Source organism: Podarcis pityusensis (assembly GCF_964106645.2).
Source record: "Podarcis pityusensis genome assembly, chromosome: 12".
Taxonomy (NCBI): Eukaryota; Metazoa; Chordata; class Lepidosauria; order Squamata; family Lacertidae; genus Podarcis; species Podarcis pityusensis.
Window position 1 is genome coordinate 13,277,524 of NC_138037.1, and position 23,843 is coordinate 13,301,366.

General features: G+C 38.7%; 1 protein-coding gene and 1 long non-coding RNA gene across 5 annotated transcripts in view; one reads left to right on the plus strand and one right to left on the minus strand.

Moving 5' to 3' along the window:
- UBE3C (ubiquitin protein ligase E3C) overlaps positions 1-23,843 on the plus strand; it is a 58,725-nt gene that overhangs the window by 10,585 nt on the left and 24,297 nt on the right. For both annotated transcript variants that reach the window (XR_013977812.1, XM_080974010.1), the window contains exons 5-13: positions 1,036-1,151; positions 1,429-1,586; positions 2,371-2,524; positions 2,886-3,106; positions 3,752-3,906; positions 5,614-5,801; positions 14,691-14,777; positions 16,263-16,420; positions 17,519-17,751. Coding sequence is in view for 1 of the 2 variants with exons in the window: in XM_080974010.1 (XP_080830136.1) it covers positions 1,036-1,151; positions 1,429-1,586; positions 2,371-2,524; positions 2,886-3,106; positions 3,752-3,906; positions 5,614-5,801; positions 14,691-14,777; positions 16,263-16,420; positions 17,519-17,751 (1,470 nt within the window). In the remaining variant the exon portion in view is untranslated. The remainder of the gene's footprint in view (positions 1-1,035; positions 1,152-1,428; positions 1,587-2,370; positions 2,525-2,885; positions 3,107-3,751; positions 3,907-5,613; positions 5,802-14,690; positions 14,778-16,262; positions 16,421-17,518; positions 17,752-23,843) is intronic.
- The window catches only part of LOC308459176, a 52,514-nt gene continuing 33,537 nt past the window's right edge, over positions 4,867-23,843 (minus strand). The window contains exon 5 of one of the 3 annotated variants that reach the window (XR_013977851.1): positions 4,867-5,222. This is a non-coding gene — a long non-coding RNA (uncharacterized lncRNA). Of the gene's footprint in view, positions 5,223-11,314; positions 11,630-17,758; positions 22,026-23,843 lie in introns of those variants that run through there. The other 2 variants (XR_013977852.1, XR_013977853.1) reach the window with 2 other exon arrangements.

Sequence of the window (23,843 nt, forward strand, 5' to 3'; positions counted from 1 at the left end):
GGTACCTTTGTTTTTTATCCTCCATGGCTATCAGTAGCTTGGGAAGGGGGATTTAATTTAGGGCCAGAGCATAATATTTTTGTGTGTGTGTGTGTGTGTGTGTGTGTGTGTGTGTGTGTGTTTAGGGAGCGTTAGCCTCTTCATCCTCAAGATACCTATCCAAATAGGGTGCCTTAGTGGCTGCTTTTACCAAAAAGAAAAAGATGTTCAGCTATCCTGTTGTACATCTTGTTTGCCCCTCAATTATCCCTTATTTCTGAATACAGATTTGTTTTTCTTAGGCATAAAACAGGAGAAAATAACATGGTCTACTATTCAAGCTCGGTGCAGACAGATTTGGGACCACCTCGTTATGGACAAACTAATGTGCCACATAAAGATAGCTAACAACTTGCCCAAAATTGGAAGCTTTGTTTACCATTTCTTGCCTCTTCTTGGCATACTTTGATGACATATGACCAAACACAACACTATCCTCCAATTCCTAGATGCTTTGGCGGTGCTGATTTTTTTTAAAAAATCCTGTTTTGGGGTATTCTGCTTGGGGGCAGGTGGGGATTAACAGTCTTACATGATGCTAATGAAGAATTAGAAATAAAGGTCTGGGAGAGGAAAACAATCTCAGCTTGGCACCAAGCAGACATTATGTTGGTCATACGTTTCTAAGGAGAGTGTTCCATAGCTAAGGCCAGGGGCAGGGCACATCATGGCGAAAGCCCTCTCAGCATTTGAGATTAGAAACACTTGAGGAAGGGCCTCCATTGATTCATCTTGAGGTACAAGAGGTGTTTCTTTAGATCAGGAGGAATCTTTGGCCCTCCAGACTTTAGCTTCCATCAGTCATATCCAGCATGGCCAAGGTGCGGTATGAAGAGAGATAAAAATCTGAAAACATTTGGAGGCCACAGGTCCGCATTCTTGCTTTAGATGCTCGTGCATGCTTTATGTACGTGAACAGTCACAAAAAGCACCAGTGTTACTTTTTAGAGCATTTTAACACTTGTATCTGCGGATGTCTTTTTCCCTCATCTCCAGATATGGATATGTCAGAACTTGATTAAGCAGAATTCTCAGTTTGTGAAGCAGCTTGATGGCCCTGAGAAACTTACATGCCTGTTCCAGATAAAAAGGCTGTTGGGCTTATGTTGCAGGTAAAAACAAATAAACTTAATCAGCTCACTGCGGACTTAACCATGTTCCTTAACTGAATTAGCTCACTTAAGGCTACAAATCTATATTAAATATGTTAAATGGCCATCTTGAGGTCTTTAGCCCCAGTTGGCTCTATGGACAAGAGCACTTTACGTTTTCTTTTGAACTCTGAGGTCTGAAATCTTTCTTCATTGTTTGCAAGTTAGAACTGTATTCCTTTTTCGCTTGAAGGGAGAAGCTATACCATTTGAGTGACAAGTTTTATTTTTGTCATAGATTGCTGCAAAACTGCAATGATGACAGTCTGAATGTTGCACTTCCTATGAGGATGCTTGAAGTATTTTCATCTGAGAATACCTATTTGCCTGTTTTACAAGATGCTAACTATGTAGCATCAATAATTGAACAAATCTTGCACTACGTGATTCAAAAAGGTTCGTGTAATGATTGCTTTTCAAAATTTTATTGAACTTTGAATATGTAACAGCTGCCAGCTTTGTGAATGAGCTACATTTACAATAATACCCAACAATTGTGAATATTGCAGTAATATTGAAATGAAACATAATCTTATGTCTTCGAAAATGCTGTTTCTTATTGAAATATTGTAAGTGTTAATGCTTTGCAGATGGTTGTATATGTTTTCAAATGCTTCCTGATGCTTTATTCAGGTTTTTTTTTAATGTGTGTGTTATTTTTTACTCTTGTTATTTTAACTTGTGATAGCTTTAATGTTCATATTGCCTTATTGTTAGCTGCACTGAGAACATTCATCCTTAAGAATAGCTTGTAAGTGTTTAATGCAGAGTCCTTTTAACATTCTTTTTTGCAATTGTAAAACCATGGACTGCTAGGCTCAAATTCCATAATACTATGAAACAGCAGATTTAGCTGGTGTTTTGAAGAGCCAGTGCTTTGAATTGGCACTAATTTTTGGATTTGATTAACTAGATGAGATCAGTTGCCAGTTTTTTTTCTAGTTTATCAGCTATGCTGCTAAAATTATAGTTACTATATTAAAGCACATCTCACAATGTGGTCTTTGGCCCAGAAAAGCTGTTACTTGGCATCCTACAAGACTCTTAGTTGTGTTTGTGCGACCTTTGACATGCCTCTGCCTCTGAAATATATTTTAGTCAGTTGTAAAATAATTTTATTGTTTAAAAATAAATGTATGCCTTAAAATGGGTACAAATGCTTGAATTCTTTTTCTTTCAGGATACTACAGGTCTCTTTATCTGCTAATAAATAACAAGCTTCCATCAAGTATTGAGTATTCTGATGTGTCTCGAGTTCCTATTGCAAAAATATTGTTAGAGAATGTTCTGAAACCATTGCACTTTAATTATAGCTCCTGTCCAGAAAATGCCAGGTAAGCATATTTAGTTGTGCATTGGTATGTATTAGTTTAATTTTTTCCCCTTACCATGGCAAAGTACTAATAGGTACTAATGGAACAAATATGTAAAGCTTTGTGGAATGACTAGATCATCTCTTTCTAGTCTTGAAACAGCCTCTTATTACTGTTCTGCAGACTTGTTTAGCAAAAATAAATACAGTAACAAGAGGGTAGAAACAGATTTAATAAAATGCGCCTTGACAATTACAAAGAAAAAAATCCCAATGGGTAAAATATATTTCCAAACTTGAATATTTTATTGTATTGTCAATGTAGTGGTGGAAAGGTATGTTCACATTTCCCATAAAGAGAATCCTTTCTTTACCTTCTGCAGGCAACAGAATTTTGCTGCTTTTACAGAAGAATTCCTGGCAGCACCTTTTACAGATCAGATATTTCATTTCATCATTCCAGCGCTTGCAGATGTGAAGACCTGTTTTCCTTATGAACTCTTTTTGAATGCACTATTGATAACAGAAAGCAGGCGTTTGAGGAAAAGTGAGAGAGCTCCTTGGCTTTTCTACGTTGTTCTAACTGTTGGGGAAACATATTTAGGTATGTAAAGCATATTTAATCAGTTAAAGTATCCATTTGTTATATGCTGTCCCTGCAGTAGCTGGCTAGGTGCTTTACAGTTGCAAACATTATTATTATTACAACTATTATGCCTCTTCTACGACAGCCTATCTTTCCTCCAAAGGCCTTAAGGCAGATTACATTGCGATTCACTGCATTGTTCACCTTAAGACCTTTGTGAGGTATGTTAAACTGAGAGTTAATTGACTGGTCTTTGGTCACATTCCTACTTTCAACCTTGAACATCCCAGTGAAAATTTAGCAGGTTGACTTCATACTGTTATAAAAATGCACGGTGATTGTGATATTCGCAATAGAATAAATACGTGGTTTTGGTTCTTTACTGATCTCAGAAACCCAATGCATAATTTAATCATTGTTTTTAGGTTCTCATGTTTAAATATTGACAACAGTGAGGTCTTAAAAACTTAAGAAAGCCCAGAATCTCAAGATTTGAAAAATCTGCACACCATGTGGCCTATGAACCATATATATATTACTTATCCCTAAAATGTGCACAGTATCAGCAGCGGGTGTGTTCAGTTTCTTACAAAGAGTCATAAGTGATCCCTGCTCAGTATTTCTGTGTTCTTTATTCTGTATTTAATCTTTTCCTCAATATAGGATCTCTTTCAGAAGAAGGGCTGCTTGTGTACCTGCGAGTACTTCAGACATTTCTTTCTCAGTTACCGGTGTCTGCGTCAGGGGCAGACTGCCAAGATTCAACCAGTGACTCTGAAGATGAAGATGAAGGAATTAGCAAGATGACTTCCATGCCTGTAGGTATTAAATGTCAGAAGAAATTGCACACTCAAGCTTGGAGTAGGCTTCCTCTTCTGTAATACTCCATTCTTCTTTGGCTTTTGCAGCAAAATATATTGGCAGTAGTTAACTTATATTTGGCTTGGATCTATTTACATGTGGACAGTTTACAGTTTCCCTTGTATTTTCTGTGTGGGGAAGCACAAATGTTTAACGTTTTGTGTGTGTTTAACTTCGAATATTGTGTGCAGTGCCTCTCCCAACCCACCTCATTTCCAGGTGTTTTGTTGCAGACTGCTTACAGTGGCTTTTTCATGGCTAGGCATGTCAATTGCAGTCAAATAGCACATTACACAGGTGGCTGCATAATGTACTGTGATTTATTGTGGAAGAGAATGGAATTCTAATGGGGGCATAGAATTTAATGACTGTTCAGAGAGATCAGTGAGGTGGTGTATAAAAGCCTCACTGCTCTTTGTATGCATTTATAAATAGAAGCCTGATTTGTCAATTTCAGGTAGTAAAAAATATTAAAGTTGCTGGTATTAGGCATCACACATTGCACTTGGACACATGCTAGTAGTCACTCTTTTTTTACAACAGGCTTTAAACTAGTCGTTACTATTTAGGGTTTTTTTTAATAGATGTTCAGATTTGAGAATTAAGTCATTGTTATGTTTCTTATATGCTTTTGGAAAACTGACCTTGAAAATGCACAAATGAAAAATAACTCTGGTCTTTAAACACTATCTTTATTGGGTATCTTGCTTGAATATAATTTGTTAATAAAGCCAAGGACACAAAGTGAAATAACTAAAAAGTGAAGATCTGGCATAAGTTAACCAAGACTTGAAACCACATTTCTGAAGAATTTGAATACTTGGAAATTAGCTTTCAGTGGTTAACCAAAACATTAGGTGAAACTTTGTAGAACAAGAGCCGCAATACAGTGTGGAAAGTTCAATATTTTACTCTTTTAGGTCAGGGGTCCTCTGGCTCATGGCCTCTTTGTTGGAATCACACTAGATTTTGCATGGCTGCAGTGTGTGTGGATGGGTGTGGGTGTGTGGATGAATTGAATTATGTGAATGGGATGTTGCATGTGTGCCTGCCTTCCTGGGTGGGGGAATGTAGCCCTTGGGCCGAAAAAGATTCCCAATGCTGTTTCAGGTTGTCCATAGAGTGATGCTTTCTTTACTCACCCAGGTGTGTGCAGAGATCCAACATACTGGAGCGGCAGGCCATTGCTGTACTACGTTGTAATCTTCAAACTGATTATACAAGTATTGCAGGGCTTTTCTTCATGGCAGCCTTCTTTATTATTCATCTAGTACTAGGGTAGTAGACAAGGAACCCAGATAGAACAATGGAACAGCCCTTCAGAGAAAGAGACTAAATCCCCCCCCCCCCCTTACTGCATGGCTGGTGCTGATCTGTGACTGAGTTCTCTCCCCTCCACCTGCCTTTTAGGTGGTGTGGCTTGCCTTGAACAGAAGGACTAATATAGTACCAGCCTCTTCCATGTACTGTGGGATTCAGAAGCGTATCTTTGCATTTCCAAATCCATTTAGAAAGTAGAACTGATATCCTGCTTTTGCTGAAAATTGCAATAAGTGCTTTGAGGCTTGTTAGCTCCTCCCACCCAAAAGAGGTTAATATGCATCATTATTTAAAAAGCACAGATTCTTTGAGATGTTAAAAAACCATTTTTTTTCCTTTTGCAGGGAGATGGAAGAATATCAGTCCAATATATAACTGAAGAGTGTCTTTCAAAACTGGATACAAAGCAGCAGACAAACACTCTGCTAAACATGGTTTGGAGAGATTCAGCTAGTGAAGAAGTTTTTACTCTGATGGCTTCCATCTGTCACACATTGATGGTGCAGCACCGAATGATGGTGCCAAAAGTCAGGTAAGTCTAAAAAAAAGAAAAGTGCATTTGCAGACATAAATCTACAAATTTAGGGGCAATTCTGGCTTTCTTTCCTGCGTGCCTGAAACACTGGTCCTATGTTAACTCAACTTCATCAGCAGTATGTGTTGGAATTATTTGGAAGTTCACTGTCCAGAAGCCCTAGAAATCTACTAAGGACAACAGGATATAGGGCAGTTACAGATAGGTAGCCGTGTTGGTCTGCCATAGTCAAAATAAAAAAAATCCTTCCAGTAGCACCTTTAAGACCAACTAAGTTAGTTCTTGGTATGAGCTTTCGTGTGCAAGCACACTTCAGATACACTGAAACAGAAGTTGCCAGATCCTTCTATATAGTGAGAAGGTGGGGAGGGGTATTACTCAGAAGGGTGGTGGGAATGGGAGATTGGCAGATAGCTGAGATGAGCCTGCTGACGACTCTTAACGACTGTAATAGGTCTTACAGGAAAAGGCAAGGGGTGAGAAGGTGAGAAATGGCTTAGTCATGTATAATGGGATAAGAATCCAATGTCTTTGTTCAAACCAGGTCTCTCCATGGTTTTAAGTTTGGTAATGAGTTGCAATTCAGCAGCTTCTCTTTCCAGTCTATTTCTGAAATTCCTTTGTAGTAAAACAACTACTTTGAGATCTTGTATAGAATGTCCTGGGAGATTGAAGTGTTCTCCTACTGGTTTCTCTGTTTTGTGATTCTTGATGTCAGATTTATGTCCATTTATTCTTTGGCGTAAGGTTTGGCCTGTTTGTCCAATATAGAGAGCTGAAGGACACTGTTGGCATTTGATGCCATACACAATGTTAGATGATGAGCAATTGAATAGTCCCGAGATGGTATGTGTGATGTTGTTGGGGCCAGTAATGGTGTTGTCCGGGTGTATGTGGCAGCAAAGTTGGCATCTGGGTTTATTGCAGGCTCTGGTGCCAGTGTCCGTGTTAAGTCTGGTTGTAGTATTATTGTGGGTTAGGAGTTGTTTAAGATTGGGTGGCTGTCTGTAGGCAATGAAAGGTCTTCCTCCCAGAGCTTGAGAAAGAGAACTGTCATTGTCCAGGAGAGGTTGTAGATCTCTGATGATGCGTTGTACTGTTTTAACTTGGGAGCTGTATGTGATGACTAGAGGTGTTCTGTTATTTTCTTTTTTGGGTCTGTCTTGCAGCAAGTTCTCTCTGGGTATAAGTCTGGCTCTGTTGATCTGTTGTCTAACTTCATCTGCTGGGTATTTTAGGATATAGGGCAGTTCTCTTTGATTTTGACACTTTTTGGTAAAACTGAGATCCTTGGTTGCTTTGATATAGAAACAGATCATTTTATTTCGTTGACTCAGCACTTGCTGAGAGAACCTTCAAAACAAGGCTGTGGTAGGGATCTCTAGATGTTTGGGAACCAGGAGGCAAAGAGCTTCCCATCTTAAACTAATTTAGATCTTAACTGTTGTGGGTTTCCCATGTACCCTACCAGGGGTATTTAGTAGACCATTGTGAGAACAGGATGCTGAAGTAGATGGTCCTGCAGGCTCGTTTATATTCTTGCGATTCCATCTCTTTCTGCAGCTTAAGTGTAAGCTATTTGTTTTAAAAGTAAAGGTAGTGCTGTTGGTCAGTAGGAAATTCCATAATGGGGAAATACCTCTTAGGCCAACCAAAATGTGTCAAAAATAGTGCGCAAGCTTCTGAGTTCTCCAGAACTCATCTGGCTTTTAAAAAAGATATTGCCCTAATGTGGATTTTGGAATTTTATAAGAATTTTTTGATGCCACCTTGACAACTTAGCCAAGCTGCTGACCGTTACCTTTTGCCCACATTAGCCGTTAACCCTTCAAGCACTTATCACCTGTGAATTATTGGGCAGGACTCCATCCCAGACCAGTTGAACAACATTATTCACATGGGTATGGCAATGGAACGTGCCTTGCTCACTGTTTTTAAGTGAAATAAGCAGGCTAGTTGCTAAAGCAGCATGAAGGCTTTCCATGCTTTCTATGGAATAGCCAACTCACATTAGGAATACAAATGCAGCACTACAAGCTTTATAAAAATTGCCGGTAGTACACTTGTTAGATGAGTGGATAGAAATGTGTAGTCTTATCACTCGGAATCCTAATAAACATGAATCTAGTTTTCTAAGCCCAAGGGTGCATTTTTGTTTATTTAAAATACGTTAAGCCGCTCGTTGTCATAACTGATTGCAGGGCACATTACATGTATAAAACCATAAAATTTAATTATATCTAATACAGGCAGTGACCATTTTAGGCGTGTCTGATATGCACGTGACTATGCACATGTGCATTGCTCTGAATCTGGGAGTGCCCTGAAAATGTCGTAAAAACATCACAATGGAGGGCAGGGGTAGAACAGGGCAGGCCACCTTACGTGGGCCCTGCCAATGCACATGGGAGACTGGGACGTAATCCTGGCTCAAATTGGTCGCTGCCTGTATACAATTTAAGGGGGGGGGACACACCTGGAAGTGCATAGGTAGTCTGCACAGTTCTCTCAGAACTTGGTGTACATGAATCCAGCTGGCTAAGCTAAACTTTTCTCAAACAGCAGCTCCACATGCCCTATGGGGCTGTGGTGGTGATAGGTTAGTTTCAAAAACAGTTTATTGATATATCTTTGTGGGTGGGTCCAGCTATTAACGCAGGGGAACAAACTAAAAACCCTGGCCTGCCTCTTTAAGGGGTTAGCTAAATGTGAGAGGTGTTGATTAGAAAGACTTAAACATTAAATGTAACTGTGGACCTTCATAAAATACTGACCAATACAAGAGGTAGTGATTGGCGTTGGCTGACACCCCCCCCCCCATGAATAAGTGGTACAGCAGCCTCTTTAATTTTAAACTCACAAGAAGTGGTGAATTGCACAGTTACTGGGAATACCATAAATACTCCTGGTATTTTGGGAATGCCCTACTACAGTTGACTCAAACTGCTTGGTAAACAACGATATAGAAAGCTAAGTGGTGTAGTCTCTTTAGCCCACTGGTGTTTACAGCTACTCAAGGAAGTAAGATGTCAGTGAAACTGTGATCACTTGATTAGGGTAATTAGTTCTTTGTCAACTAATGGCATTAGAACAGGATGTGAGACCTGGAGATCATAGCAGAAGCTGAATTAGTATGCCTCTCTTTATTGCAAGTGGTCTATTGCCTTGGATAGTAATTAAGGGATTTAAATGGACCATTGCTCTGACTTGTGGTTTATTGGTGAACTGTGCAGTAAAGGTGCTTAATTAGTGACGTTTCTATAGCCTTAATTGTATGACGACAGCCTCTATTTCCTCCAAGGAGCTGTGCTTAAAATCCTGTAGTTCTTTGTGTGAATTTATTTGGTTTTGCTTCCAGGTTATGAAAGTGGTTAACTTTAATTGTGTGCATGTTAGGCTGGCAGCCCTTTCAGACCCACAGCTCACCTTTAACCCAAAGGGGCCTGCTTTTAATTGTTTTACTGCCTGCCTTTCTCTTCTTTGGGTGACAAAGGAGAGATTTCTGGCAGGTGCACCTTGGCATGCAGGATATGTGTACCTGCATAAATTCACTTTTATGGAATCAGTCAGTAAAAATAAGGGCGCTCTACCCTCCTTTCTTGATCACCCCTTTCTATTTTTTATTTTCTAGTTATGAGGGGTGGAATACTAAATGAAAAATGGTGTTCGTATTGTTGGAATGCCCTACTACACTCCAAGACCAAAGTATTCAATTAGAGCAATATACTGATTTCCAGTTCCGTTTCTGGGAAAGTTGTTCTCTATGGAAGAATTAAAATATTGTATTTACTGCTCTCTATTAAATACATTTTTATTGATCTGTTACCATTAACTATAGAGTTCAACATACTATGCTTTCCCTTTTTTATGCAAAAAGCAGAGTTACACATAAGGGCAGGTTAAGAGTGCAGTCCTAACATCTTTGTGGTGTGTTCACACTTGCAAAGCTGATGAAATAAATATTTCCTTATCTTCGCAGCCATTTGGTAGACGGAAGACTCTTTGTTGCTGTGCTAGTATTTGTGCCAATGTAAGCACAGGGCATTGCTACAGGTCAGGCTGCAGTGAGTGCACAGGCCTTGAGTGTGTGCTGTGAGAAAGCAATAAAGATCAGAGGCAAGCAGTAGCACTGGTCAGTGTCTCTATTCCCTGCCTTTTACCTTTGTCTTCAAGTTAGGAGTTAGGAGGATCCGGGGCATGGTCTGGAGGATACAGCAACTTTGCTGAAGCTTAAGAGATCTGGGTCTGGTCTGTTCCTGAGTGGGAAACTGCCTGGGTGTCCTATGTATGCCATCTGGAGCTCCATGATGGAAAAAAGGTGGGATATAAATGTAATAAACAGATGAGATACATGGAGTATCTGTATGATGGAAGGGCACAGTTACTGTGTGTATTTAAACCCGCCGGAGTCTGTGGACTTCCTCAAAGCACTTCTACTTGAAGCAGGCGGGGGGCAGGCAAAGAAACCTGCTTTGTACAGGATCTGCTTGCCCACTCAAAGGAGAAGGTGCTGCCTGTCAGCTGATATCATATGTGACATCATCTGATGGATGAGTGGGCGTGGTGTGGGGAAAATGGTCTCACGGGCCGAATTGAACTCCCTGATGGGCCAAAGGTTCCCCACCCCTGTTCTAATTGAGAAAAACAATTTAGCACAATGTCTACCCAGAAGGAAGTCCCATTGATTTCAGTGAGTCTTACTTCTAGGTAATTGAATATTAGATTGCAGCCATACTCTCCTCCCATGTATATGTCTGTACTAGTTCCTTTTAACTGCCTATTTGATTTTTCAGTAAATGGGAATGTCAGGATAGATTCTAGAATAACTAGGACTATATTATGCTACTGAGTCTATTTCTGTGTTGTGTCAGCACTGCGAAGCACCAGGTGTACAGAGAAAAGCAATTTTGGAATAAATTGTGCCTAAAGAAAATGACCATTTGTTCTTAAGCAGTTAGTTCTTACACCTCTAATCCATCTTTGCCAATGTGCTATTGTAGTCAAATAACTGAATGTTTTCATAAAACCCATGTGACTATTCTTTGTAGTGCTTGCTAATTTCATTTCATCTAGAACTCTCTTCTGGGTTTTTTGCTTTTTTTGGTAAAATTAATTTGAATTGTCTGCCTTCTAATTTTATTTCCTGTCTGCTTGTTGCCTGTCAAGATGGATAGAAATTCAGAATAGACTGAAATTTTCAGAAGTACCAGCCAGAAGTAAAATAATGAATTACTGCTTTTATTCCTGGTTACATATGGCTATGAGAGATGACTTTGTCCGATGGAATTGTAGACAACCATCCCTCAGCTACTATTTTGTTATGCCTATAATGTTACATTTTTAGTCGGTCAAAGTTAAATGCACACCATATTTCTGCAAAATCAGATATTGGAATTGCTGAATAATTCACAAGTTGCTTGCTGGGTTTTGTTTTTTCCCAGTTTGGAAAGGAAAAACTTGATTGGTATTTACTGGTTCCATGTTGAGCATGGAAATGTGAGGCATAGGAGGTATGAGCTATAGCTGTGTGCTGCACCTTCTTTGGGTCAGGGCTAGGCTGGAACCATGGGTAGCTAGAACCAAATTTAGGCTTGGAAGGGGGCTCTCAGGAACATCCTGTAGAGGATTCTGGATTTTTCTGTTGACTAGACAAAAACAGATTGAGACTAGTGCGGGGTGGCTAACCTTTGGCTTTGAAGATGTTGCTGGACTGTGGTTCCCATCATCCCTCACTATTGACTATGCTGTCAGGTGCCATAAGAAAGATGCAGAGATAGCGCAGGATAGTACGCACCCCGGTAATGATCTCTTTCAGCTTCTGCCTTCTGGAAGAAGGTATAGGGTTATAAAGACCAGGACTAGCTGCCTGAGAAACAGTTTCTACGCAAATGCAATTCTGGTTCTAGACGCAGCATAAGGAGTCTTTATAGTATATTGTATTTTAAAATGGGGTTTCAGAGTTTTTGGGGTTTTTTGAATGTTTTATGTAGATTTCCAATTTCATTGTTCTGTATGAGACAATGACAATAAAGATATCGTATATTGTATGTCGTTGATTGGGGTTGATGGAATTTGTCGTACAGCAGCAACTGGAAGGACATACAAGGGCTGTAGAGCACATGCTTTGCATGCAAGCAATCCCATATTTTTTTATTTAAATCAGATTTTTTTAATTTAAATTGAATTTTTTAAAATAAAATGCTTTTGGCGGAAAAATCTTTCTAAATATAGTTTTCTATTTATGTTACATTATAGTCCAAAGGCTATTCATCAGGAAATAAGATTTTCTTTTAAGTTTTTCATGTGTGCTAAAACTCAGTCTAAGTTTTTTTTTAAAAAAAATTGTTTAACCACATCAGTTAACAAACATGGATACATATGCTGTAATGTTATTGTTTCAGTTAAATAAATTGTTTAAATTGTTATTAAGGAAATGATTATTTTTCTCCTTCCAATAAAGTACACCATCTGGTTGTAAATATTAAGATTATATCTTTTTGTAAAAAAAAAGATTCAAATCAAGTCTTACTGACTAGTGATTTAAATTGTGATTTAATTCGTGGTTTAAATCAATTTGATTTAAATCAAATCCACCCTGATGAGAGCTGCTCATCTTCTAACATTAGGCAGATGAGACTCGGGAATATTCACCTTTCTAGTTAGAGAGAACCCATGTTTTCAGAGAAACTGTTCAAGGCACCTCTGGGAAGCAGTTGTGCTTCACGGAAACGTTCTTTGCAAAGTGAAGAACATTTATCAATGTATCGTGAAATTACTATTCTGAACTTGTGTTAAAATCCGCATGCCACACTGCATAAAAATATCTAGAGAGTGTCTTGCTTGTTTGTGCAGGATAGACGCCCTGGACAGGCATTAGCAGAAAGGCAGCATTTGTTTACAGTTCTTTGCTGGTGTATCCGAATGGCTCACTTAATCTTACGTAATTGCAGTCACATCTGTTATCTTCTACCTGTAGCACCTTCCAGTTTGAAGGAAGTGTCAAAATGTGTTTCCCTACTGTGGTGACCTTTTATCCAGCTGTATGAGCTTGTCTCATTCTATTGTATTCTCTTCATTAACTTAAATGGTCTCTGTGGGAAACTGGGCCCAATTTATGACCTAGCCAGAAAATCTTGCCTTTAACTAATTAACTTACAGCATCACCTCAGCTAAATAAAGCTTAATGGGTCATTTAATCTCTCCCATTCCAACATAAATAATTTTACACTTTTTTAATAAAAAAAGAGAAGCCAAGGGTGCACAAGATACCCTTCTGCCAGACACACACAAATCATGTACTCTTTGTGAACAACTAGATGCTTGCTTAGAGAATCTGCAGGATTCACATAAAATTGCTGTGCTTTACCCAACTCTTCCCTTAAACTTAAGAGATGTAAAATAAATAAAGACAAAGCCTTGGAGGCCTTTGGCAGCCCAGTAGTTCAAGCTGAAATTGGATAATTCCTCCTTCCAACTCCCCATTATTTGAAGCTAGTTATCCCATATTTGTTCTATTTAAAATATTTTTATTTTGTTTCTCAGTTAAAGACTCTCAAGTTGGCTAATAACATTTTAAAACAATACGTATATTCAAATTACAACAATTAAAGCAAAATACTAAAACTGACTCCATTAGCAGACAGTAATAAAACAGCAGTACAATCAAATGCTACTAAAAGCTAGAGAAAATAAAATATCCTAACAGATAATATGTGTTGGGTGAGATGTGTTAATGTACATAAGTAATTGGGTTATGCTGCTTTACAATAGCTGCCAGAAATGGAAAAAGGCCATTTAAATCTTGTTTTAATTTCATTTGAATTCTTTAAGCGTTAATTGTTTATAGAGCTGTGGTTGTAGATAAGGGCGCACTTTGCTGGGAATTTCAAAGCTTTTCCTTTTGGGATTGGTAATAGTAGATGTAGCTTTGGAAGGAATTTGCTGGCTTCCTGGACGCTTTCCTTCTTAGTTGGGTTGGGAAGTGGATCTAAAACTCCACCACCAACTCAGGCCATTTTGACAGGTGCCTGGGGCCACCTACCTTTATTTATTTTCAGCTATAATTATTTATTTCAGAATATAATTCAGTGCTTTAAATTTTTAACACCTTTTGCTGTTGCCACTGGGTGAGAGAAAAAGGTGCCAGTGGATGGAAAGGAAGAATTGGTGCGCTCCCAGTTCTTCCTTTTCAGTTCGGCCCCGTAGGAATACCTGTCCTATATCAGGTGAGCACAATTTTGGGGAAACCCCCTATAGACCAAATGGTGAGGCCTGGCAGTCCTAGTTAAGCCTGTGGACCTGAGGTTCTGCACACCTGCCTTAGGGAGATACACATTACGGTTACGGTAAGTGTTACAGAACCAAACCATACTAAGACCTTTATTCACTTTCTCAGTGATCTTGGAAATTCCATAGGCTCTTATGGCTTAAGATATGGAAAAATACATGTAGTAGTTCTTGAATATGTGAAACGTTTTTTGCACGGAAGCTCAATGTTTTTGAAAAGTTGCAGGAAGGTTATAATTCTGTTGAAGGTCTTCCCATAATATCACCGTTCACAGCAGCTTTTGTGTAATAAATTGAATACATGTGACTAACTACAACTATAATTTGGAAGGGCCCTGTAATGATTAGTGAAGCATAGAAGAACAGGTTAACAGATCATCTCTGATTACTTGTAGCATGGTAAATGAGTGCTATCGTCTTTACATTTGGAAGGCATCTGTACAGTTAAAACAGAGATAAAATAAAGCGAGTTGACTAGTGCTGGAAAGAATACCTATTTAGGCATGTTGCTTTGAGATAAATATTGAAATGAAAGTTGACAGAAATGCTTTTTATTACCCACACGATATTCTTCAACCTGTTTCCTTTTTTCCTTTTTAGACTTCTGTACAGCTTGGCTTTTAATGCCAGGTTCCTGAGGCATCTTTGGTATTTAATCTCCTCAATGACTACACGAATGATTACTGGGTATGTCATATTCATTAATAATCTAAATGTAAATGGAGCAGTGTGTGCCAGTGCAGAACCAAACAGTGTGCGAAAATAAATGGGAGGTGTGTTGGAGACAGGAGGTGCCATCATAAGAGGCACTTCCTCTTATGTGAGAATGAAGAAGGAAGTTTCCTCTAAAACGATGCCTGACGTCTAGTTTGCGGGCTTCCCGAAGGCATCTTGTTGGCCACTGAGAACAGGATGCTGGGCGCTAGATGGGCTTTTGGTCTGATTCAACAAGGCTCTTCTTAGTTCTTAACACACCTAGGCATCATCTAAAAACAAAATACACTTTTAAAAAAGCATATTTATATGGATAACTGGGAATGCAGCCCAAGGTGAGTTTACTCATGTATGCTCTCTTTTCCATACCATGTTGATTATGTGGAGGAGCAAACACATGAATGGGAGTTATTATTTCTTTAATGGGGGGCAGCCCTTTTACACTTGCGGAATTTCACTACTGAGCTAGATATTATTATTGATAAACCAACTTAGCTTGCATAAGATGAAATGAAATTATATTTTTTAACCTTTCTAGGCCAAAATATGGTTGTTCATGCTGGCTCTTGATCCTGAAGTTGCATCAGTCTCTATAAGTACTGTGATGCACTGATACACCTATCACGTCTGCCCATCCACCTGGGAATTTACCGTATTTTTTGCTCTATAAGACTCACTTTTTCCCTTTTAAAAAGTAAGGGGAAATGTGTGTGTGTCTTATGGAGTGAATGCAGGCTGCGCAGCTATCATAGAAGCCAGAACAGCAAGAGGGATTGCTGCTTTCACTGCGCAGCGATCCCTCTTGCTGTTCTGGCTTCTGAGATTCAGAATATTTTTTTTCTTGTTTTCCTCCTCCAAAAACTAGGTGCGTCTTGTGGTCTGGTGTGTCTTATAGAGCGAAAAATACGGTAGCTTTGGTTCCCCTCCCCCCCTCAACTTCAGTGCACCTCATTTTTCCAATTAGAACATGCTATTTAAGACGTCTTAATATGAGTGTCTGTACATTCTGGTATGTTAGTGTCTTCTCTGTAGATATTCATAAAATAGCTTTTAACATTTTTAACGCCTGGCTAAGTGACAGAAAATACCTAATATTCCGTTGGGATATTCAGCTGCGTGATAACCATCCTGAGAATATTATATAAACAGAAACATAAATGCCAGCATTATTTTATTAGAATCCATGTTAAAAGATAAATTATGAATCTTCCACCTTTTAAATATAAGTAAGTTAAATAAATATTTATTTATTTAATAATTTTGTGTACCTCCCTTCATCCAAAGGCCCAAAAATATTATTTGCAGATTCTAAAAAGCATATTTCATCATTTTAAACTTGTTCCGTATTGTGGCATCGGGAAAATAAAAATCACCTCAAGTCCTCCCCCCCACCCCCAGTTCCCAGGTCCTAAGATTAAATTAATGACTGCTCTTCATCTTTTGTTCTGTTCTGTTAAGGTCTATGGTGCCGCTCCTTCAGGTGATATCACGTGGCTCACCGATGTCTTTAGAAGATTCTAGTCGGATCATCCCTCTCTTTTATCTTTTTAGTTCCTTGTTTAGTCACTCACTTATTTCTATACATGATAATGAATTCTTTGGTGATCCTATAGAAGGTAAGAGTATCCTCCTCAACAGCTTTTGTCTAGTGAAATATTTTCCCTCAAAACTCATATTGTTGTTATAAACACATGGTCGTGTGTGTGTATGTGTATTATCCACACACACCCGGGCTGGAAGTGTACAGTATTTCCCAAAATTCTACAAAACTGAGTAACTGTTGGTTGTCTCATTGTTTTGTTGTTGCTATAATTATACCATAATTTTGAAATATTCTCCTGTTGTTTGTCTGTCCCTGCCCTTTAATATCTCTCAGGAGTGGAGGGGAAATGATGCTAAATTTGCTGGGGTTTTATTCAGGCCTGCCTGTAGCAACTTATGACTTTCAAGCTGGACAGAACCCATTGGACACACAATAGTCATCTGCAGGGTGTTTAAGCATCCTTTATTTTGGCAATTGAAAGCAGCCAGGCAGTAAAAAGGAGCATTCTGGTGCTTCCCTACATGGTTTGTAGGTGTGTTGGGCTTTTTGGGTTAGAAGTTGTATGGATCTGGTTAAAAATAAAGTGCCAAACTTGAGTTTTGAAATTGCTGCTGAATTGTCATAGATAAAACAACAGGGAAGGTTTTATTAGACTTGCACTGCTTGTATAAAATTGGCATGCGAAAATGTTATAACACAAGCCCTGTACTTATTCCGCTATATTAGAAATGTAGCTAACTCTTAGCTACATTGAAAGCAAAGAGGCCTAATTCTAACCAGAGATATTAGCATACAGTGGTGCCCTGCAAGACGAATGCCTCGCAAGACGAAAAACTCGCTAGACGAAAGAGTTTTCCGTTTTTTTGTCGTTCCGCAAGACGAATTTCCCTATGGGCTTGCTTCGCAAGACGAAACGTCTTGTGAGTCCTTGCGAGTTTGTTTCCTTTTTCTTAAAGCCGCTAAGCCGCTAAGCCGTTAATAGCCGCTAAGCCGTTAATAGCCGCTAATAGCCGCTAAGCCGCTAATAGCCATGCTTCGCAAGACGAAAAAACCGCAAGACAAATGGATTAATTTCGTCTTGCGAGGCACCACTGTAGATCCAAAATATCTCCTCCAGTTCTGTCTTGTAGTTTGGGTCCGGAGAAATAACTTCTAGTTATGTATTGTCTAGTTGTAGGTCCAAGGCAGTCATCGATGATGCCTTTTACGTTAGAAGAACTGGTAATATTATCACGCTGCCTTCGAGATGCTTGCTTAGGAATCATTAAATTGGCATATCCTGAAACCAAACCAGAAGTTCGTGAAGAATACATTGCAGCATTTAGAAGTGTTGGAGTCACCACAAATACAGAAATGCAACAGTGCATCCAAACAGAACAGAAACGGTGGATTCAACTCTTTAAGGTACAGTATAGTTTTGATTTATATATAGAACTTCCCTTTTCATGCACTTTAAACATGGAGATAACACAGGTGATGATGTCTACATATGGAGTTAGCACCTGATTTAATTACAAAGACAGTAAGAGAGATTAGTTTTTTAATTAAAGGGTTTTTTATAGAGTATGTTTCTCCTGATTGTAAAGGCTATTGTAAAATAGTATTTCTGGCAGTATACTTTTAATCTAATTGAATTTAAGTGGGATCTTAGAATTGTTAAAAATGCCATTATATCTTGGAACAAGTAGTTTTCTTGAGCTTAGATGCAGAAAGGAGAAGTGATGTAGAAAATGGGTGCTATATTCGTTTCTGAATCAGCTACTGATTTTCAGCTGTCAGTTCTTGCAGATGTTAAATGTCCATAAATAATGAGTATCCTAGGGTCATCATTGTCCTATTGTCCAATGGATTACTATTGGCATGTTTAGAGCTTATTGCTCTGCTTTCAGACAGTTTGGAACAATGCAGTAAAAAAGACCAAACTGAGTAGGGCTTTAGAGATGGGTCTTTTACAAAAATAGATGACATAAGTTGGTTTTTTATTTCATTTTTAAAAGAAACTATTCTGTTAACACAAGGGTGGGGAACATGGGACATTCTAGCTGTTGCTGGACTATGGTTGGCTGGGCTGATAATAGTTGTAGTCTAAGAACATTTGGAGGACACCTGGTTGGCAACCCTTTGTTAGTGAATCAGTAGGGCTAATAATGCATTCTTCAGTTTTCCCCTATTTTTGTTTTTTTCTCTGTTGAGACAAACAATCTTGGAGCTATGCCCATGGTCCATACTTCATGTACTGTTTTTTGGGGTGTCTGTATGATCTTAAGCTCCTTTTTGAGTACCATACATATTGCAGAGCCTGGCTGAAAAGCTATTGTGTGGATATCAACCACCTATGGGTGCAGCAAATCAAGACTTTGTTTGCACATCAGTTACAGTGTTTCAGGGAGACTAAATGAATAGTCTTCTACCCAGTCTATTTTTTCTTTCTTTTTGGCAACCCAAGGTTGAACAACACTAAGGAGGTGGGTTAGGAATCGAGAATATAACAGTTGTGCAAGAAAGTGCTTGACTTGCCATGAAATTTCTGCAGCAAACACATATAGTCAGCTAAAATTACTCATTAAAGGAGTGGAAGCAGAAGAAATGCATTTTCCAAATTGAATGCTAGATTTACAGTCGGTTTAATACTGGCGACCTCTCACACACTAATGTTCAGTTCGAGTCATCAGCCGTCCCTTCAGGTCTTTTATCACTGCTTTTGTCAAGCTATCTATTTAATTGAAAGAAGTTAATTGAATGAAAATGATCAACTAAGCTTGTATTAATATTGCTAATGGAACTTTCTTCTTGGCCATGTTTGGAGAAAGATGTCATGCTAGACTTTAGGAAAGGCCCATTAATGCTTGCACTTAACCTGATGGGCTAATTAAGGAATGCTTATTCATTCTACAAGTCTACAATAGCCTCTATCCCGCCCATTTTGCCCGATTTTTACAACACATTTCACTTACGAGCATGAACATTACGGACATTACCAGTGATGAGAGTAACTGATAATGTTTTGATTGTGTTGAATACGGTCCTAATGCATCACTAAAGTTAGAATTTTTGCAGATTGATCTAATATCTGTTTGCACAATTTTATTTAATTAGATGTCCTTTCATTATCCTGTTACATGCTCAGTTTGTTAAGCTGGGCAGAGAGGCCCAACATATGTTTTTGTATGTTGTGAAATCATGCCATGTCCTTGCGCTGTGCATCATTACAACCATTTAGCAAACTATCTGGTGTTGAAATCTACAAAAAGAACTGTTTTAACGCCTATGTAGAGTTGTTAAAATTTGGAAAGATTCCAGTGGGTCTTGATAATTAATAATTGTACAAAGAAAAGCAAGTTGCAGAATAATGTTCACCAAAGAAGAAATACATATAATGCATTTCTCTTAATCTGTGTGTATTCTGTGCCTTTAAAAATGGAACTGCACAAGATACACCTCTGTGGCCAAGGGATGGAAACACGTGGTCCTCCAGATCTGACTCCCATCATCCCTGAACATACCCCATGGCTGATGGGAGCTTGAGTCCAACATCTGGAGGGCTACCGGTTTCCCATCCCTTTTGCCCAACACAAAAATGATAGAATCTCAGCTGGTTAAAGCAGAGTGCTGATAATGCCAAGGTTGCAGGTTAGATCCCCATATGGGACAGCTGTGTGTTCCTGCATTTAAGGAGGTTGGACTAGATGGTCCTTGGCTTCCCTTCCAACTCGCTGGTCTACATGTCAGATATAACATAGACCCAACCCATTATAATTTCACTTCTGTCATGTTCTGTGAATGTAGGAGTCTATGGTAAACGAATTGAATGAGATTTGTAGAATATAGTCTGTACTAAAGGTTTCAAGTCCTGCATTTTTGCATGAGATTCAATTTTTCGCACAAAAGTTGTAGTGGGTGATGCTCTCACTGATAACCCATCACAAAAAAATTCCCATTACCTAGACATACATGCACAGTTCAATCCTTCTCTTTGAAATCTGCCCCAAGAAGGGAAGAAATCGGTGTCTCACTCAAGCAATGTGCATTCCTACTTCTAAAGTACAGTACAGTAGTAACTTCTTACATAAGGAACCAGTTTGCAACAAATTTACTCTTCCTTTCGTGCCAAAGGGCAGCTGAAAGAGAGGGATTGTAGGTGCCACTTCAAAACAAATAGTTTTATCCTTGTTTGTGTGCTTCTGCTGTTGACAAACCTGACTTATCCTTAGTTTCCACTCTTCAAGAATTTTTTAAATGAAAAATTGGATACAAACCTATTGAACTAACAAAGTTTATGAATTTGTTTTGTTTCTATCAAAAAAAATAAAATGCTTTCACCCATATTCTAGTTCTAAATGTTTTCCAAAAGCTCAAGAGATTCCTAAAACAATTTGTAAAAACAACGGAACCTTACTTAAGAGAATAATTTTTAAAGTTACACTGTTACATTTAGTTTTAGTTTCCAAATAAAGAGGGGACAAGATAGAAATTTAGATAATTATTAGGCATGGTATGGAGAAAGTGGATAGAGAATTATCCCTGTCTCTCCCCACCCCAATATAATACGGCCCCGATCTAGGGCCCAAGATCACCCCATGAAGCTGGTTTGTAGAAGATTCAGGTCAGATAAAAGGAAGTGCAGCACATAGGAATTCACTCCACAGGCTGACAACATGGGTGGCATTAAAAGGGGATTAAAGGGGAGACAAATTAATGGAGGATAAGGCAATCAACAGCCAGGCACTACTTCTATAATCATACACCGCATGCTTCTGAATACTAAATTCAGACAGATTCAAATTACAAGAAGATTTTGCCTAAACATTAGGATGAACTTTCTGACAGTGTTAGAAACTGAGATATGAAAGCTAAGAGCTAAATGGCACTTTGAACCTAGGTTATGGGCGCAGCAACTGAATGTCTAGGCACATCTTTTTAATAACAAGAATACAAAGCTTGAAAATGAATGAACTGCAGCTCAAATATTATGTTCATTTTTCACATGGTCTAGTCCTTCCCCTGCCCACCCCTCTAATATTCTTAAGAGGGTCTCTTCTCCAGTCTTCAGAGAGTGGCTGGAAGTGGGGAGGCAGAAAAAGGTAACCCTTTCCTTCTACTCTGCAGTTTTAATCTGAAATCTTAGGCGCAGTCCTGTGCCCAGAGCTCAGAAACTGCTCGCGCTAATGAAATTCCCAGTGGCAAAATACACCTAGAACAATGGGAGTTTCAAACACTGTTCTGACAGTAAGAGCTGCATAGTATGGGGTTGGACTAGATGACTCGTTGGGTCCCTTCCAACTCTACAATTTGGATTCTTCATCCTGCCTTTGCACTTCCCATGGGCTTTTAATTGGTCATTGTGAGAAAAGGAATGTTGGACAAGAATAGATAGGCCTCTGGAATAATCCAGCAGGGCTCTTTATGTTCTTGCCTCGTTTTTAGAATAAAAAATGGTTCCCTTTTGTAAATTTCCCCCTGCTCTGGTGTGTTTCTGAGCAGGCTTGTAGGAAATTGGTCAACCCCCCCCCCTCAAAAAAAAGAAGAAGCAATAAAGACTATCTTTGCCTCAGATTAATTTCTTTGAATGTCTTTCAGATTACTTCCCTCAGTGCTTGAAAGGTTTCACTTGCAATATCTCATGACGTTTGCAATCAGGGCCTAATGGAATCAGTGCTTGAGTGACCAACTTGGCTAACCTGCATTGAATTTTACAAAGGGCAAAAAGTGGTGAAAAAGATTCTGCATAATCATACAGATCTCCTAATGGTCCCCCCACCAGTAGTTTTCTAACCTGTAAAAAGTTCACTTAATAAACCAGATCATTAAAAAAAATATCTTCAGTATGTGGAAAGGAAACCTTTTTGCCTGTCCATTAAGTTCTTTTGCTCCTTTTGGCATCTGCCCACTAATGCACCAGTTGAGACATTATTGAAGTAATTACATTTTTTTAAAATAAAAGAAAACCCCTATTGGCTCCATATTGTACAGCATAGTGCCATACATCTACTGTGCTACTTTCAAACTTGATATAACTGTATGGGAAGGGCAGGGATTTTGTTTAGTCTTATAAATTAAAGATGAGTGTCTTAAAATGTTCAATTACGATCTGGGTCTTGGATCATCATATGCATTCTTGGATCTTGTGAATGTCCCAAGGAAGGGAATATGTGACATCTTTTTTCTAGCATTATTCTTTTTCCTCCCTCCAATAATCACCTGTGATCTAGCACTGGTAACTGTTGGAGGAACTGGATATTTGCGTATGTGTTAATTTCTTTTATGGTCACAAATCACCTGATGTATGAGATAAATCAACAGGCAAGGTCAACTAAGCCAGTTAGTTACTATGGCAATGACCCAGTGTTTAAGTCATGTCAGCTCATTAGTAAGTCAGTCTGTCCATGAGTTGGAGTCTGTGTTATGTCTTGAAGGTGGAGCAACAGAGATACTTTAGGCTTGTATATATCTGTATCTGTAGAGCCGACAAGCTGTATGTATATATGAACACATAGAACTGTATTACTAAAGCCTTATCTTTTACAGTCGTAAATTATTTTGGATTTTAAGCTGCCTCTGGGTGGTGACTGGAACTGTGGGGCAACTACTTCTATGTGGGTATCTTACTCAGATCACCTGCCTCCTGAAACTTCGTCCTTATATCATAAGGAGTAGATACTGGCCTGTCCAAATGTAAAACCTTTACAGCAGTGAGCTGCAGCAAGCCTTGGTCTTGTACACTTCCATCTCCTCCTTGGGTGCATTTGTAAAAAGGAGTTAAGAAATACTCAGTTCCATTTTGAAATAACTGCCGCTTGTTGTGACATCTGAAGTGTACAAACTGGTTAATCTTAACTATGGCCTATTCCAACAAACTATAGTAAAGATTAACCACAGTTTATCTAGATTCAGATATCATGACAAACGACAGTTAATCTGAAATGGAAGCAATACTTTGCTGAGGCTTACTGTGGCTCATTCTTATAATGCTGAACCATGGTTTAGCAGTATATCCGAATACAGCCACTATTTAGACAAGTTAGTGCAAAATGAGGCAGTGCAATTGTTGGCAGGAATGAGAGTCTGTCAGAATATTATACTTGTGCTTAAAGATTGGCACTGGCTACCTGTTGGCTACTAGGCTGAGTTACTATAGGTACAAAAGGCTCTTAATTGTTTGGGACCAGATTACTTAATAGATCACCTTACCCCGTACATACTGATGCAATCACTTTGATCTGTGGAACTTGTGCCATGTCTACATTTGCAAGGAGTAATTCCCTTAATGTGGCAGCACCTGTCCTTTGGACAATTGCCATGACTGTACTGTTTTAGATGTTTGCGGAAAACTTTTCTGTTTCAACTGGCCTATCCAGACATGTAATTTTGTTTCATCTGCTCTTAAATCTGTTTTAGATGTTTTATTGTATGTGGTTTTTATGTTTTAAATTTGTTTTTAAATGCTTTATTTATTTATTTATTCATTCATTTATTTATTTTTTCTGCCCAGAGAATGG